At 38.5% G+C, this 12,841-nt stretch overlaps 1 protein-coding gene across 2 annotated transcripts; it reads right to left on the bottom strand.

The window, feature by feature from the left end:
- Positions 1 to 1,408: 1,408 nt before the first annotated feature.
- On the bottom strand, positions 1,409 to 12,018 carry LOC137390003 (uncharacterized). 2 transcript variants are annotated; one of them, XM_068076219.1, is made up of 5 exons: positions 11,874 to 12,018; positions 9,153 to 9,332; positions 8,661 to 8,835; positions 3,403 to 3,609; positions 1,409 to 3,317 (listed from the first exon to the last, which is right to left on the bottom strand). In XM_068076219.1, exons 2-5 carry the CDS (start codon positions 9,303 to 9,305, stop codon positions 1,810 to 1,812), a joined length of 2,043 nt encoding a protein of 680 aa, XP_067932320.1. In that variant the 5' UTR covers positions 9,306 to 9,332; positions 11,874 to 12,018; the 3' UTR covers positions 1,409 to 1,809. The 2 variants fall into 2 exon arrangements, with proteins under 2 accessions (XP_067932320.1, XP_067932321.1); XM_068076220.1 differs by having other exon boundaries at positions 9,153 to 9,329.
- Positions 12,019 to 12,841: the final 823 nt, after the last annotated feature.

The raw sequence follows: 12,841 nt of genomic DNA, 5'->3' as shown, positions 1-12,841 counted from the left end.
AAACTCCCCCTGAATAGGTTGATCAGCCGTAGCGATAGCCTCCGGGACACAAACGTTACCAAAGAGCAGAAGATTATCTTCTCTCGTCATGATGAGTGCAACATTCAAGAAATATTATTAACACTTTGGGAAACATTAACTGCAGAAATATATCGTCAAATTAATTATGAAATTATATATTATTAAATATTAATAATGAAATTAATGTCACTATATCAAGTTACATTGAAAGTGAGGCTCACTTAACCTGGAGCGTTAATGTCTACGCAGATCTCTTGTATACTTCTGTCTAGTATATTATCTTTTAATAGACACGTGCTTACAACATGCACTAATTTACCAATACTGACTTGAGGTTCAAAATCTGCTGGGCACAAGATAAGTTTCATGAGAAGATAACTCTTTGAAGGCAGCTCTTCTAGGACTCATATCAATAATGCAGCATGATCTGGTCAATGAAACTTGGATATCATTACTCACTTTTGGTAATCTTTGAGTGACAAGGGTTTGAATTGCAGCCTTCGATGCCAGCAAATTGTACACAATTTTGCAATAATTATGTAAGACTAAAGACCATTCTTTACATGTGAATGTCGATGTATGGAAACTCCGTTAATATTTTATTCCAGCAAACTGCTTTACAATTTTACCATATTTAAAATAATTCAACTCCTATATTCCAAGACATTTATTTAACTTTAATGATGACCTACTCTTGTACAGATGAGCATTATCTGATGGTCATCCACTTTATCATGAGTCATTTTAAAACATGTACTCAAAGTAGCCTCAATACATTATCATAATTTTTAGCCATTTAATTGTTTGAATCATTTATTCAACCTACACTGACATTTCCATCTGCCTGAACATAGAATGCTCAAGGTTCTAATTACTGACCTACATCAACTGCGATTGAGAAAGTACCTGAACACACCTGTTTCACAAGGCACAATATTGCACACCATCTAAACGATAGCTCAGAGCAATTTAAAAAATTTTTTATGTGAAAATGTTTCACAATTTCCATGAAAAGACCGAAAAGTAATAATTATACATTTTGTCATCCTGAGCTTTCGCAACTCAAAAATATGTCACAAAATCTTCAAAGAAAGGTGTTACAAACACAAATCATGTTATAGTTTAGTTATTGAGCTACTAGCAGCTGTATTACCTCTTTACATGTATTTATGAAAAAGGAAACATTTGCTTACATCAAAGCGACTGTTGAGGATTGATCAAAGGCTTCCTACCCAGCACTTGTTCACACATTGCTCTACCAATCAAATCACACCCCTGTTCTAGGGTACCCGATCACATATAGGGTACTAATAATACACTGACCACAACTGCTGTATTAGGGGACTTGTTCATATGTAAGGAATTTGACCAAAAAACCATATGCATGCCATTTTAATAAAATACATATCTTATTTCTGAATAAAGCATAAAGATAATGGAATTAGAGCGACAAATAATAAAACATTATGCAATATGGCATATCACAAAAGGAATAAAAATCTGATTTAGACAACCTAATGAATGCCGCCTTTCTTTCATCTTACAGGGTCATAAATGTTCTGGGCCGTGTACACTATATCATGAAGGCATAACATTAAATCAGTATTGAAGTAAATAAAAAATATTGAGCAAACAACTTTTGTCTCCGTACCAACCGATTATCTAAAATCCAGCAATGGCAGATTCATGTAAATCTTTAATTTTATGGCAAGTTTTAGCACAGAATACAGGCAGTTAATAGGAGGATGCACAAAATGTCAATGGGAATGTGTCATGAGCAGACAACTTCTAACATTTGCGAATTAGAGGTTGAATATCATTAGCCTGAGTGTAGCGCTTGTGAATGGTATGAATGGATGGAAGGAACCTTTCAAGCGTGTCTATTGCCTCCATGCTGATATTACACAGGCTCACGTCAAGGCTCTTCAGCTTGCTCTCCTGTTTCATCAGAGCATGTATGGTGCTATCGGTGATCAACCGGCAGCCAGAGATGTCCAAATGAGAAAGCCGTCGGCAATCAACAAGAAGGTCAAACACACCGCGGTCTGTTATCTCCCTACACTGTGCGAGACTAACCCGTTCTAACAAAGGGTTGTTGGCAACTATTGCCATGAGTGAGGCATCAGTTAGTCGGGTGCACATGGACAGGTTGAGTGAGACAAGACTGGGGAAAATCAGGGTCTCAGCTACGCCCAGGTCCGTAATTTTGCTACAGACAGATAGGTCTAAAGACTCAAGCTTACGGAGGCGGGTAATGGGAAACTGTCCCTGACCTCCTTGCTCAGCAAGCGCAGTGTGGACCTGTTCAATATCAGGTACAATTTCTCGTGGGGCAATATCCTTGACGGGAGGAGTGTACTCAAAATAAGAAACTGAGCGACCCTTATCACAGCGACACTCATTTGTGCAGTTGTGTGTGAAGTCTGTGTGAAAGACTCCGAAAAGGCCCATGTCAGTGATGTGCTTACACCAGCTTATATTCAGACCCCTCAAATTCACAAGACATTTCGATATTTCTCGCAAGGTTATGTCGTCAAACCGAAAACAGGAAGAAAGGTTTAGCTGCGTCAGGTTGACCAAATGATGACAAAGGGAGAAAAAGACAGCATTACTGAGACCAGCGCAGTAGCTAAGGTCAAGGTGTCGCAAAGGCTGAGACCAGACATGAAAAAGTTTCTCTACTTCTGATGCTGGCAGGTGCTGGAGAACAGAAGCACTGAGCACCAGGTGAGTGATGCGGCCAAGTTTTTCCAAGGGACGCAACTCCGCCCCATATAAACGCACCTTTGTCAAGTTGAGCGAGTCTAGCTGGAGAGTGGCGGCATACTTGACGGAGACAGCGGAGAGTTGCGAGTTAGATGAAAGGTTGAGCTTACGAAGGGATGGTTGCTCCTGAACTAATGCTATGATTCCTGCATCAGTGAGATCTTTACAAGACACCAACAATAAACTCTCAAGGGCAAGCTTAGGAACCTTAGCTAAGGCGATGAGGGCGCTGTTAGAAATCGATGTGCGGGAGAGGTTAAGAGATATTAGAGAATGAAGGTAAGAGAGCTCATGAAGGAACCGGTTGAATGTGAGAGCAGCCGAGTTGGGGCGGCCATTAGAGCCTGACGAGTATATATCTGATGACGAAAACAAAAATGGGGTAGAAGCAAGCTCTAGGCTCCGAAGTCCGGGTGCCATGCGCAGAAAAGCTGTAAGGATCGCATCAGTCAGGTGACGCAGAGATGAGAGGTCTAAGCTTTGCAAATGCGGCAAGGAGAGGCTTGTCAAATGCTTGCCACAACCAGAACCTGTGAAAGGAAACAGGGGCTCGAGTGAGGCAAAGAATAAGACATAAGATAACAGCTGTGAAAAATCGACTTGCTATATACCTACCAAGAAACGTAAGATTGTTGCAGCCACTCACGTCGAGACTTGTGAGATTGCTACAGCGATCAAGCATCGCGACAAGCACACTCTGTGACACGTTCGATCCTTTCAAACTTAAAGTGAGCAACCGGGAGCTGAGATTGACCTCACAGGCTTTGAGGAGCTGCTCTGAGTTGGGACTGCCATTTATGTCAGAGAGTTCAAGGTGAAAGCCTGAGAATGGAGATAAAATACCTTTACTGAGCTACCCAGAGGTCATCTACAGTATGAGGAACACACCAGAGACCTATGCATCAACATAGGTATCTCAAAAAGTTAGAAGACAACACGGAATATTAGGCATCTAAGCGCTTGCGTTAAAAATGTTATAAACTACATAAATACTAGAACATTATCATTGTGGAAAAATAAAATCTCTTTTACACAAAAGTATTTCTGCTTATTTAGAATCCCTCAGGCTTCAGGGTCAGTAAAACTTTGATGCAAAGCAGTTGAAATTTATGGCATATTTTTTCACGGCTTATTACTAATCAGTATAAATTCTATCAAGGCTTCTATAGAGAAGCAATACGTAAGTAATATGGTTGAGTGAAGATGAGTACCTGCAGAGAGCACTTACCACATAGACTGCTGCATTAGCACACTGATCAAAGGAGTCACCAGTACCTCTTGGTGAACTCTAACAGCTAGGCAATCGAGGCTCTGGTAACCATTTTTATTTAATCAATGCGGAAAACCAATTTCAATCACGGAAGTTTCTGCCACACTCACCGCCTAATTGGGTCACAAGCATAGGCTATCACCAATAATTTCATAATACTAACTAGATCAACACAATTGCGACTGATTTTCTCTGTTATCTTTATAACTTGAAGGAAAAACACAGAAAACTATATATAGGCCTAATGCATGCGAGTATTTTATCATATTAGCATTTGTTGAAACTAATATGCTTAACATCTTTTGGTTCAAGCTCTCAGGCATAGGACATGTCTCTAAATGTCAGTATCAATAATGCTTCTTAACTGAGATAATGATTTTAAAATTCTCAGAAAACTATGGTTTCAGGTTGTATGCAAGATATTTTTCAGTTAAACAACACAACAGTCTACTTTTGAATTTTTAAAGTCGATTATATCGCGTATAAAATATGCGATATAATTTTAAAGCTTTCATATTCTATGCAAACTTTAAAAACTAGAACACCTCCACAAATTGAAAAAACATTGCTATGATGATCGACTCAAATAAAACAGAATAGCAAAGAATGTAAAACATATTTTTGTAACAAATATTAGGAGGGCTAGATCTAGAAGAAACCCACAAAATTGATGTATTAATGCACTGAAAGTTTCTCAAATCTAAAACTACAACAATATAACGTAAAGCCTCTATTTGAGCACCACCTCTATTTGAACGCCACCTTTATTTGACTGCCACTATGGAAGAAGGGTTGAAACAAAAAGCGCCACGCTTTAATTTAAATGCCACCCTCTATTGTGGCGCCATTTTGACACTCTTGGATTTTTACGAACACATAAGTGATCAATAAAAAATGTCCACACAATGCTACTAATAATGACTCGATTACATCAATAACAATGAATTCTTTCGTTGTTGCTGTTCGTATCGAAGTCCACTTTTTAACTCAAAAGCTTTAGAGCTTTTCGTTAAAACTTTGAAAGCGACACCACATAAATAATTAATTATAGTATCAGGCTAATAGTAGTTCCTTGTTTAAAATGGTCTTGAAACTTCGACGTATGTGAAAAACCATTTAACATTTACAATGGAATTTGGAGGCTAAATCTTGCGCTAAGTGCGCATGCAGCTAAAAGTTTATCGTTATTTCTGTGAAAAAGTATAAAACTTTCAAATAGCGACATGTGAAAGTTTTACTCCACTAAAAATTGCTGAAAGTTTAGCAGTGCAGAAGAAGAGTTGAGGTCAGCAGACACTGTGGAAGGTATTGAACAGCCAGAAAAAAATAGAATGGTTTCAAACGAAAGGAACAATCGGAACGAAACTGGCCGAGCAAACCATGCAAATATTGTTGTTTCAAAAATGTTAATTTATGCATCTGCATGTATTATAAACATGGTTTGTTTATGTCACTTGTTATTGAACATATATTTGTAACGTTTGATAGATTATTATCATATAACATCTAAATTTGCAGATTTATAGCATATTATTTGATAGCATTCTTGCGGTTATGCTTACAAAGGATTGATGCTCATAATCTTCTTCTATTGCACATAAAAAGCCAGTTTTGGCTGCAAACATGGCTATGGCAAACATCAATGAGCACAATGAGCTTTTATGCAATATTGGTAAATAAAGATATAAAATAAAATAATGCTTTTAAATTTAGTGAAATAAAAAACTGAAAGCTCCAACAAATTGCAACACAGTCTATACGATCATCTGAGTTAATTGCAAGCAATAAAAATCAAATGGTGGAGATATTTCTCAGTTTCCCAATGCATACTTATTTAGAGATCTACGACAAGTTGGAAGTAAGTTATAGTAAATTTATTGCATCTAAAAAGTTTAATGTCGCTCATCCCAAGGAGAGTGCAAAATAGAGTGCAACATTCACTTCGCCCGAAAAGGATTAAATTTATCTTCCCAAAATTCTGACAAGCTATTTGAAATATACAACGCCACCCTTTATTTAAACCTCACCTCTAATGACGCGCCACTGTAGGGGAAGGGTTGAAAAATAGAGCGCCATGGCGTTCAAATAGAGGTTTTACCTTAATTGTATATTACAAGAAATAGAACTTTTAAATTTTGCAGGCTCATGTCCCAGACCTACAATTTTTACCATTGTAGGTAAAGGTGCTTGTTTACCTACAATGGTTTGTAGTATCAGACTAGGAAGCACTATTGTATAGACAACATGATCCAACAAGCTCTCCTGTTACGCTTAATTCTAACAGGCCCATTGGCGACAACTACAGTATATGTTAGACATCTGCATTTACTATTCTTGTTCTGTTCTATGTTCTATATATGATTATGTAAATGTATTAAACTGCGTTGTGTTGAAAAGATTGCGAAACAAAAAGGGGCCAAAGTTATGAGATTTGGCAGTCACAGAACAGCAAGATACATTTGTCTAGCGTGAAGATGTTAGATACTTCTAACAAACCCGTGAACCACTGATGTCTGCTATGGCCGACTATTTTACCCCTGATGTCTGCTATGGCCGACTATTCTACCCTTATGTCTGCTATGGCCAACTATATTACCCCTGATGTCTGCTATGGCCGACTATTCTACCCCTGATGTCTGCTATGGCCAACTATTCTACCCCTTATGTCTGCTATGGCCAAATATTCTACCCCTGATGTCTGCTATGGCTGACTATTCTACCCCTTATGTCTGCTATGGCCGACTATTCTACCCCTGATGTCTGCTATGGCCAACTATTCTAACCCTTATGTCTGCTATGGCCAAATATTCTACCCCTGATGTCTGCTATGGCTGACTATTCTACCCCTGATGTCTGCTATGGCCGACTATTCTACCCCTGATGTCTGCTATGGCCGACTATTCTACCCCTGATGTCTGCCATGGCCGACTATTCTACCCCTTATGTCTGCTATGGCTGACTATTCTACCTCTGATGTCCGCTATGGCCAACTATTCTACCCCTGATGTCTGCTATGGCCGACTATTCTACCCCTTATGTCTGCTATGGCCGACTATTCTACCCCTGATGTCTGCTATGGCCGACTATTCTACCCCTGATGTCTGCTATGGCTGACTATTCTACCTCTGATGTCTGCTATGGCCGACTATTCTACCCCTTATGTCTGCTATGACCGACTATTCTACCCCTGATGTCTGCTATGGCTGACTATTCTACCTCTGATGTCTGCTATGGCCGACTATTCTACTCCTTATGTCTGCTATGGCCGACTATTCTACCCCTGATGTCTGCTATGGCTGACTATTCTACCTCTGATGTCTGCTATGGCTGACTATTCTACCCCTGATGTCTGCTATGGCCAAATATTCTACCCCTGATGTCTGCTATGGCCGACTATTCTACCCCTGATGTCTGCTATGGCCGACTATTCTACCCCTTACGTCTGCTATGGCCGACTATTCTACCCCTGATGTCTGCTATGGCCGACTATTCTACCCCTGATGTCTGCTATGGCTGACTATTCTACCCCTGATGTCTGCCATGGCCGACTATTCTACCCCTTATGTCTGCTATGGCTGACTATTCTACCCCTGATGTCTGCTATGGCCAACTATTCTACTCCTGATGTCTGCTATGGCCGACTATTCTACCCCTGATGTCTGCTATGGCCGACTATTCTACCCCTTACGTCTGCTATGGCCGACTATTCTACCCCTTATGTCTGCTATGGCTGACTATTCTACCCCTGATGTCTGCTATGGCCAACTATTCTACTCCTGATGTCTGCTATGGCCGACTATTCTACCCCTGATGTCTGCTATGGCCGACTATTCTACCCCTGATGTCTGCTATGGCCGACTATTCTACCCCTTACGTCTGCTATGGCCGACTATTCTACCCCTGATGTCTGCTATGGCTGACTATTCTACCTCTGATGTCTGCTATGGCTGACTATTCTACCCCTGATGTCTGCCATGGCCGACTATTCTACCCCTTATGTCTGCTATGGCTGACTATTCTACCCCTGATGTCTGCTATGGCCAACTATTCTACTCCTGATGTCTGCTATGGCCGACTATTCTACCCCTGATGTCTGCTATGGCCGACTATTCTACCCCTTACGTCTGCTATGGCCGACTATTCTACCCCTGATGTCTGCTATGGCCGACTATTCTACCCCTGATGTCTGCCATGGCCGACTATTCTACCCCTGATGTCTGCTATGGCCAACTATTCTACCCCTGATGTCTGCTATGGCCGACTATTCTACCCCTGATGTCTGCTATGGCCGACTATTCTACCCCTGATGTCTGCTATGGCCGACTATTCTACCCCTGATGTCTGCTATGGCCAACTATTCTTTAAGGTAAATGAAAGAAATGATGTTGTTTAACTTCAACAACTGGGAAATCATGTTCAGATGGCAAAGTTCAGATGAGTATGAACTCTAACTTCCACACGCTACTTATACAAAACCATATGCGAGAATATAAGTTCTTGAGCTTTATAAAAGGACCCATTCTAGTTAATTATCACTGCAGTAACTCATCAGTAGAAAGCTAGTTGATCAGACGAGCATCGTACAGAGTCTAGATAAACTCACCTGGTCGGTTGCGTAGTCCTGTGAAAGGTCGAGGATTAATGATAGAAGACTTCACTGAGACCATAACATCTCTCTGCACCTGAGGAGCCAAAGATGCCTCATACCACTTCTTACACACAAGAGCAGCGTCCTTGCGGTCTGAGACGCTCAAGTATTGCATGATGTAAGAGAGCATCTACCAAAGGCAGAACTTTTATCGGTAGTCGACAGCAGTATAGGCTGGAACCAGCAAGAATAATTGCAAAAGCAAGAATTTTTTCAACTATCTTCATAAGTTGTACACTAGATCCGATAAATTCACAAACATTTTAATAGACATATAGACATAGACAAATAGACATAGACATATAGCGAAATAGCTTGTAACTCAGTATGACTTTGAGATGAATTAGAGATGATCCCCTCAAACGAGACGACCAATACAAAGGCTAGCACTGCTTTCTAGCCAATGGCTTTACGCTGAAAATAATATATATGTATATGAAAACAAACCTCAACTGGTAACTCGGGCACAGAACCTGACAGAGGTAAGGGGTGAACATAACTCCCATTTGTATCATGTTTGCGGGCAGCAGCGTCCTCACGTAGAACTTCATCATAACTTGGAGGAGGGCTTATGCTGCGTCCCTTCACATATACAGCCATCGATACGACTGCACTGAAGTCAACCTGCTGTGATAGACACACCTTATACAACAAACTTGGCCTACAAGTTAGTGCAGGGTACAAGAAGAGATAATCTCTCCAAAGCCACTCTAAAGATAACTCTCTCAAAAAATCTCTTCTAAGATAACGTAACTTCTTATGATAAGGATGAGTGGTATCTGGATAAGCATCTTAGAGATCGTTGTAATGTGGCTTGCAGAGATGGAAGACAACTCCCATGACAGATACAACTATGGCAAATTAACTAGTGTAACAGACTAGCAATCCCAGCTATCATACTATTATTGTTTGTGACTTATTCTGGTAATAATCTACTAACACAAAAAAACAATGTGAACAATAGCATTTTATATACAAACATGCAGATCAAAGTAAACAAAGCTGTATTCATTTGATAATATCCCATATTTTTGGTCTACAGATCTGCAAAAACAGTCACATAGCTCTGGCAGATCATGGGACAGAACAACTACGAATGGCATATAAATAGCTAGTAACTCACATATTGATGATAAACTTTAGTAGAAAAATAATATTAATAATCAATTGTGTGAAGACCCTTAGGAAATATAAATGTCACAAGGTCGCTAGGATGAACAACATCTGTCATTGGAATATAACGAAATTTATTTATGTATAGTGTCTCACTAAACCACTAATTGAACTTACGAAATGGGATAAATTTTTATTGCAGAGCAAATGCAAAACTTATTAGAAAACTTCGGAATGAACATGTGCATTCCACATCACTGGCGCAATCGTGAGAAATGCAGGATGAGTCATGCAGTGGTCATGTACAGAGTATATTTAAATAAAGTTATGAAGTATAAACTATACAGTAGCCACAGCAAACCATGCTGTATGTCCACAAACTACACAAAGTGTTAGCCACACTCAATGAAATTATCAGAAACAAAAGCAAACACAAGTAATAATAAAACTATATATACATCTTCCTGTACTAGACGTGTAGGCCTATAACTAAATGTAGATTTTGTAGGCATAGGACATAAATGTCTGTAAATGTCAGTTTCAATAATGATTCTTCACTGAGATAATGATTTTAAAATCCTCGGAAACTAACCTAAGTAGGTTGCATGTAAGATATTTTTCAGTTAAACGACATTGCATATAAAGAGCTTTCACCTTCCATAAAAACTAGACCACCTCCACAAACTAGAAAAAATTTGGTAAATGTACAAAATGCGATATATCATATGTAATCTAAAAATTAACCTAAACAGAAGCACCTGAAGTAACTAAATGTGCAAGCTTGTTCTGAAAATGGGTTACTGAAAATTTCCGCTTTTGTAACCACATAGTAGTAGCACATATGCGCTCAACTTAAAATTAGTTGACTCTCATCTCATATATTCTACTTACATTTTACAAAAGGAAAGATACTTTTCAGAAGCACAGTGACACCAATTGCTTTATAAAATCTGTTACGCAAATCAACGAGACTGAACTATCTTAGAGTCTTACAGCCACTTCTGCCACAATCATCAATATTTAACCAAAGCTTGTAAAAGTATAAATTTATGTACTTGTTTTTACAAATGCATGACGATTCAATTTTTTTGGCATTATAGTCATGCACTTTCATAGAAGTAATCCAACATGTGCCTTAATAATCATCAAATATTTTAAAGTTGTTGGTGGAAAGGAACGTGTCATAAAAGCCCAACAGTGGTCTCCAGAGTTAACAGGAAAGACGATGCTGCCAAATAATGGCATTACTGACAAAAAATTCTGGAAGGTCATGTTACACAACAACCTGGCTACAGCTTACAAGGGGATCTTGCGAAAGCGCAGTATCTCCTAAAAAACCAAGGTCTACTATAAAAAGAGAACACACTTCCATATATCTGGTCTCACAAGTATACTATGTAGTGTACCTGTATAATATACCATGGTTTCTGGCTCAAAGCTGCTGGATAGCAGCTTTGAGCAAAAAACCATCACAAATAAGTGAATATGATGGCTATTACACAAACTCATCGTTAAAGCTGACATATGGCGTAGTCTAACTACTAACAAACCTATCACAATACCTCAAACAACAATAAGCTGCAATCCATGTAACCAAACCCTAATTACGCAGCATTCACCAGATGAAGCGCTACCCTAAAGCTTGCGTTTTTGAATACTTCAAACGTAAATGTATGCTTGTTATTACTTGAAGTAGCACAAGTATTTTAGCATTATTTAAAAATCAAAGCAATGAGCTTAAAAAAATATGCAAAGTGCAAATAAACTTACAGTAAATTATTTCATTAACAATAATAAACTACATGTACATAAAATCAGACAAGTACGGAATATCTCTTATCCTTTAGCGAATTACAAGTAGACTACAACTGGATTGGCTATAACATCAGCTAAATATCGAAGTGTAATATTTTTGTCTTCGTAATCAATGATTTAGAAACTAATTATTCAACATACCACTTGTGTAAATTAACTTTGCAGCACTTACAATAGCATGTAGCTGTAGTAGGATACCACAAGTTCGTGACAATGGTGCTAAAATTTAGCAATACTTACTTTATATTAATATTTGCAAACGCCTCAATGAGGGATCGTGTAGCTGAATATAATTTTTTTTCGTACCACACAGATGAACCGAGTTTAAAAGCTTCCTGCAAGGAAATTTTATTTGCGTGGTGCGCTATGAGCGCAGATCTATCCACTTTAGGCTCATCACACATACATTTCACGTGACGGTGACTAGCAAGGACGTGTTTTGAACCAATCAAAATGTTTGCACCCTTACACAAAAGCAGTCCTCAGAAGAATAGGTCTATGATAGCGAGGCAAAATGATTTCTGTTATTGCGAAGCTAAATTGAAACAACATTTTCTCTAACTGCACCAGCAATCCTAATAATGCGTTTTGTTATCTATGTTAAGCACTAACAATAACCTATACTTTTTTAGAGAATTGTAATAGTTTTATATGTTAATGTGATTTTGTTTTTGTTTACTAATACGAGAAAATCATTTGGAAACTAAATACCATCTCTGTTATATATGAATTGTTTTGGCCTTGTATTGATCAGATGTGCTACTAGTTTGAATATGCATTTGACCATCAAACAGAAAGATCTTTAAATATTTTTAGCATAAAAAGTAATTTTATGCAACCAAAGAAGTCATAGTGGCCTCCCTAGGTGGTCATTTAAATAGTTTTTGCAAGAAGCAAGATATATCCACTATCTTCAGAGAAGCAGAAGCCAAACTCAGTATTGCAGCCAAAACCTTTGCTCTAGCATGTTTCAAATGAATAAATATCGTTTCAACATGCAAAACTGACTTTGATTGATATGGTTGGAGAGAAAAATCAAGGCAAATCTGTTCAAATACAATCATTCTTAATCACTTCATTGATTGCTGATAAACTGTAGTTAAGATCGAAAGAATAACTAATGGTAGCTTCTTATGCTTGATGCAGTTGTGCATCATTTTATTAAATTATGTTATCACGTTATTTTTTCTATTTCTGTACCCGGTTGA

Source organism: Watersipora subatra, chromosome 3, assembly GCF_963576615.1.
Source record: "Watersipora subatra chromosome 3, tzWatSuba1.1, whole genome shotgun sequence".
Classification (NCBI taxonomy): Eukaryota; Metazoa; Bryozoa; class Gymnolaemata; order Cheilostomatida; family Watersiporidae; genus Watersipora; species Watersipora subatra.
This window is presented reverse-complemented; position numbering and strand designations above follow the sequence as displayed.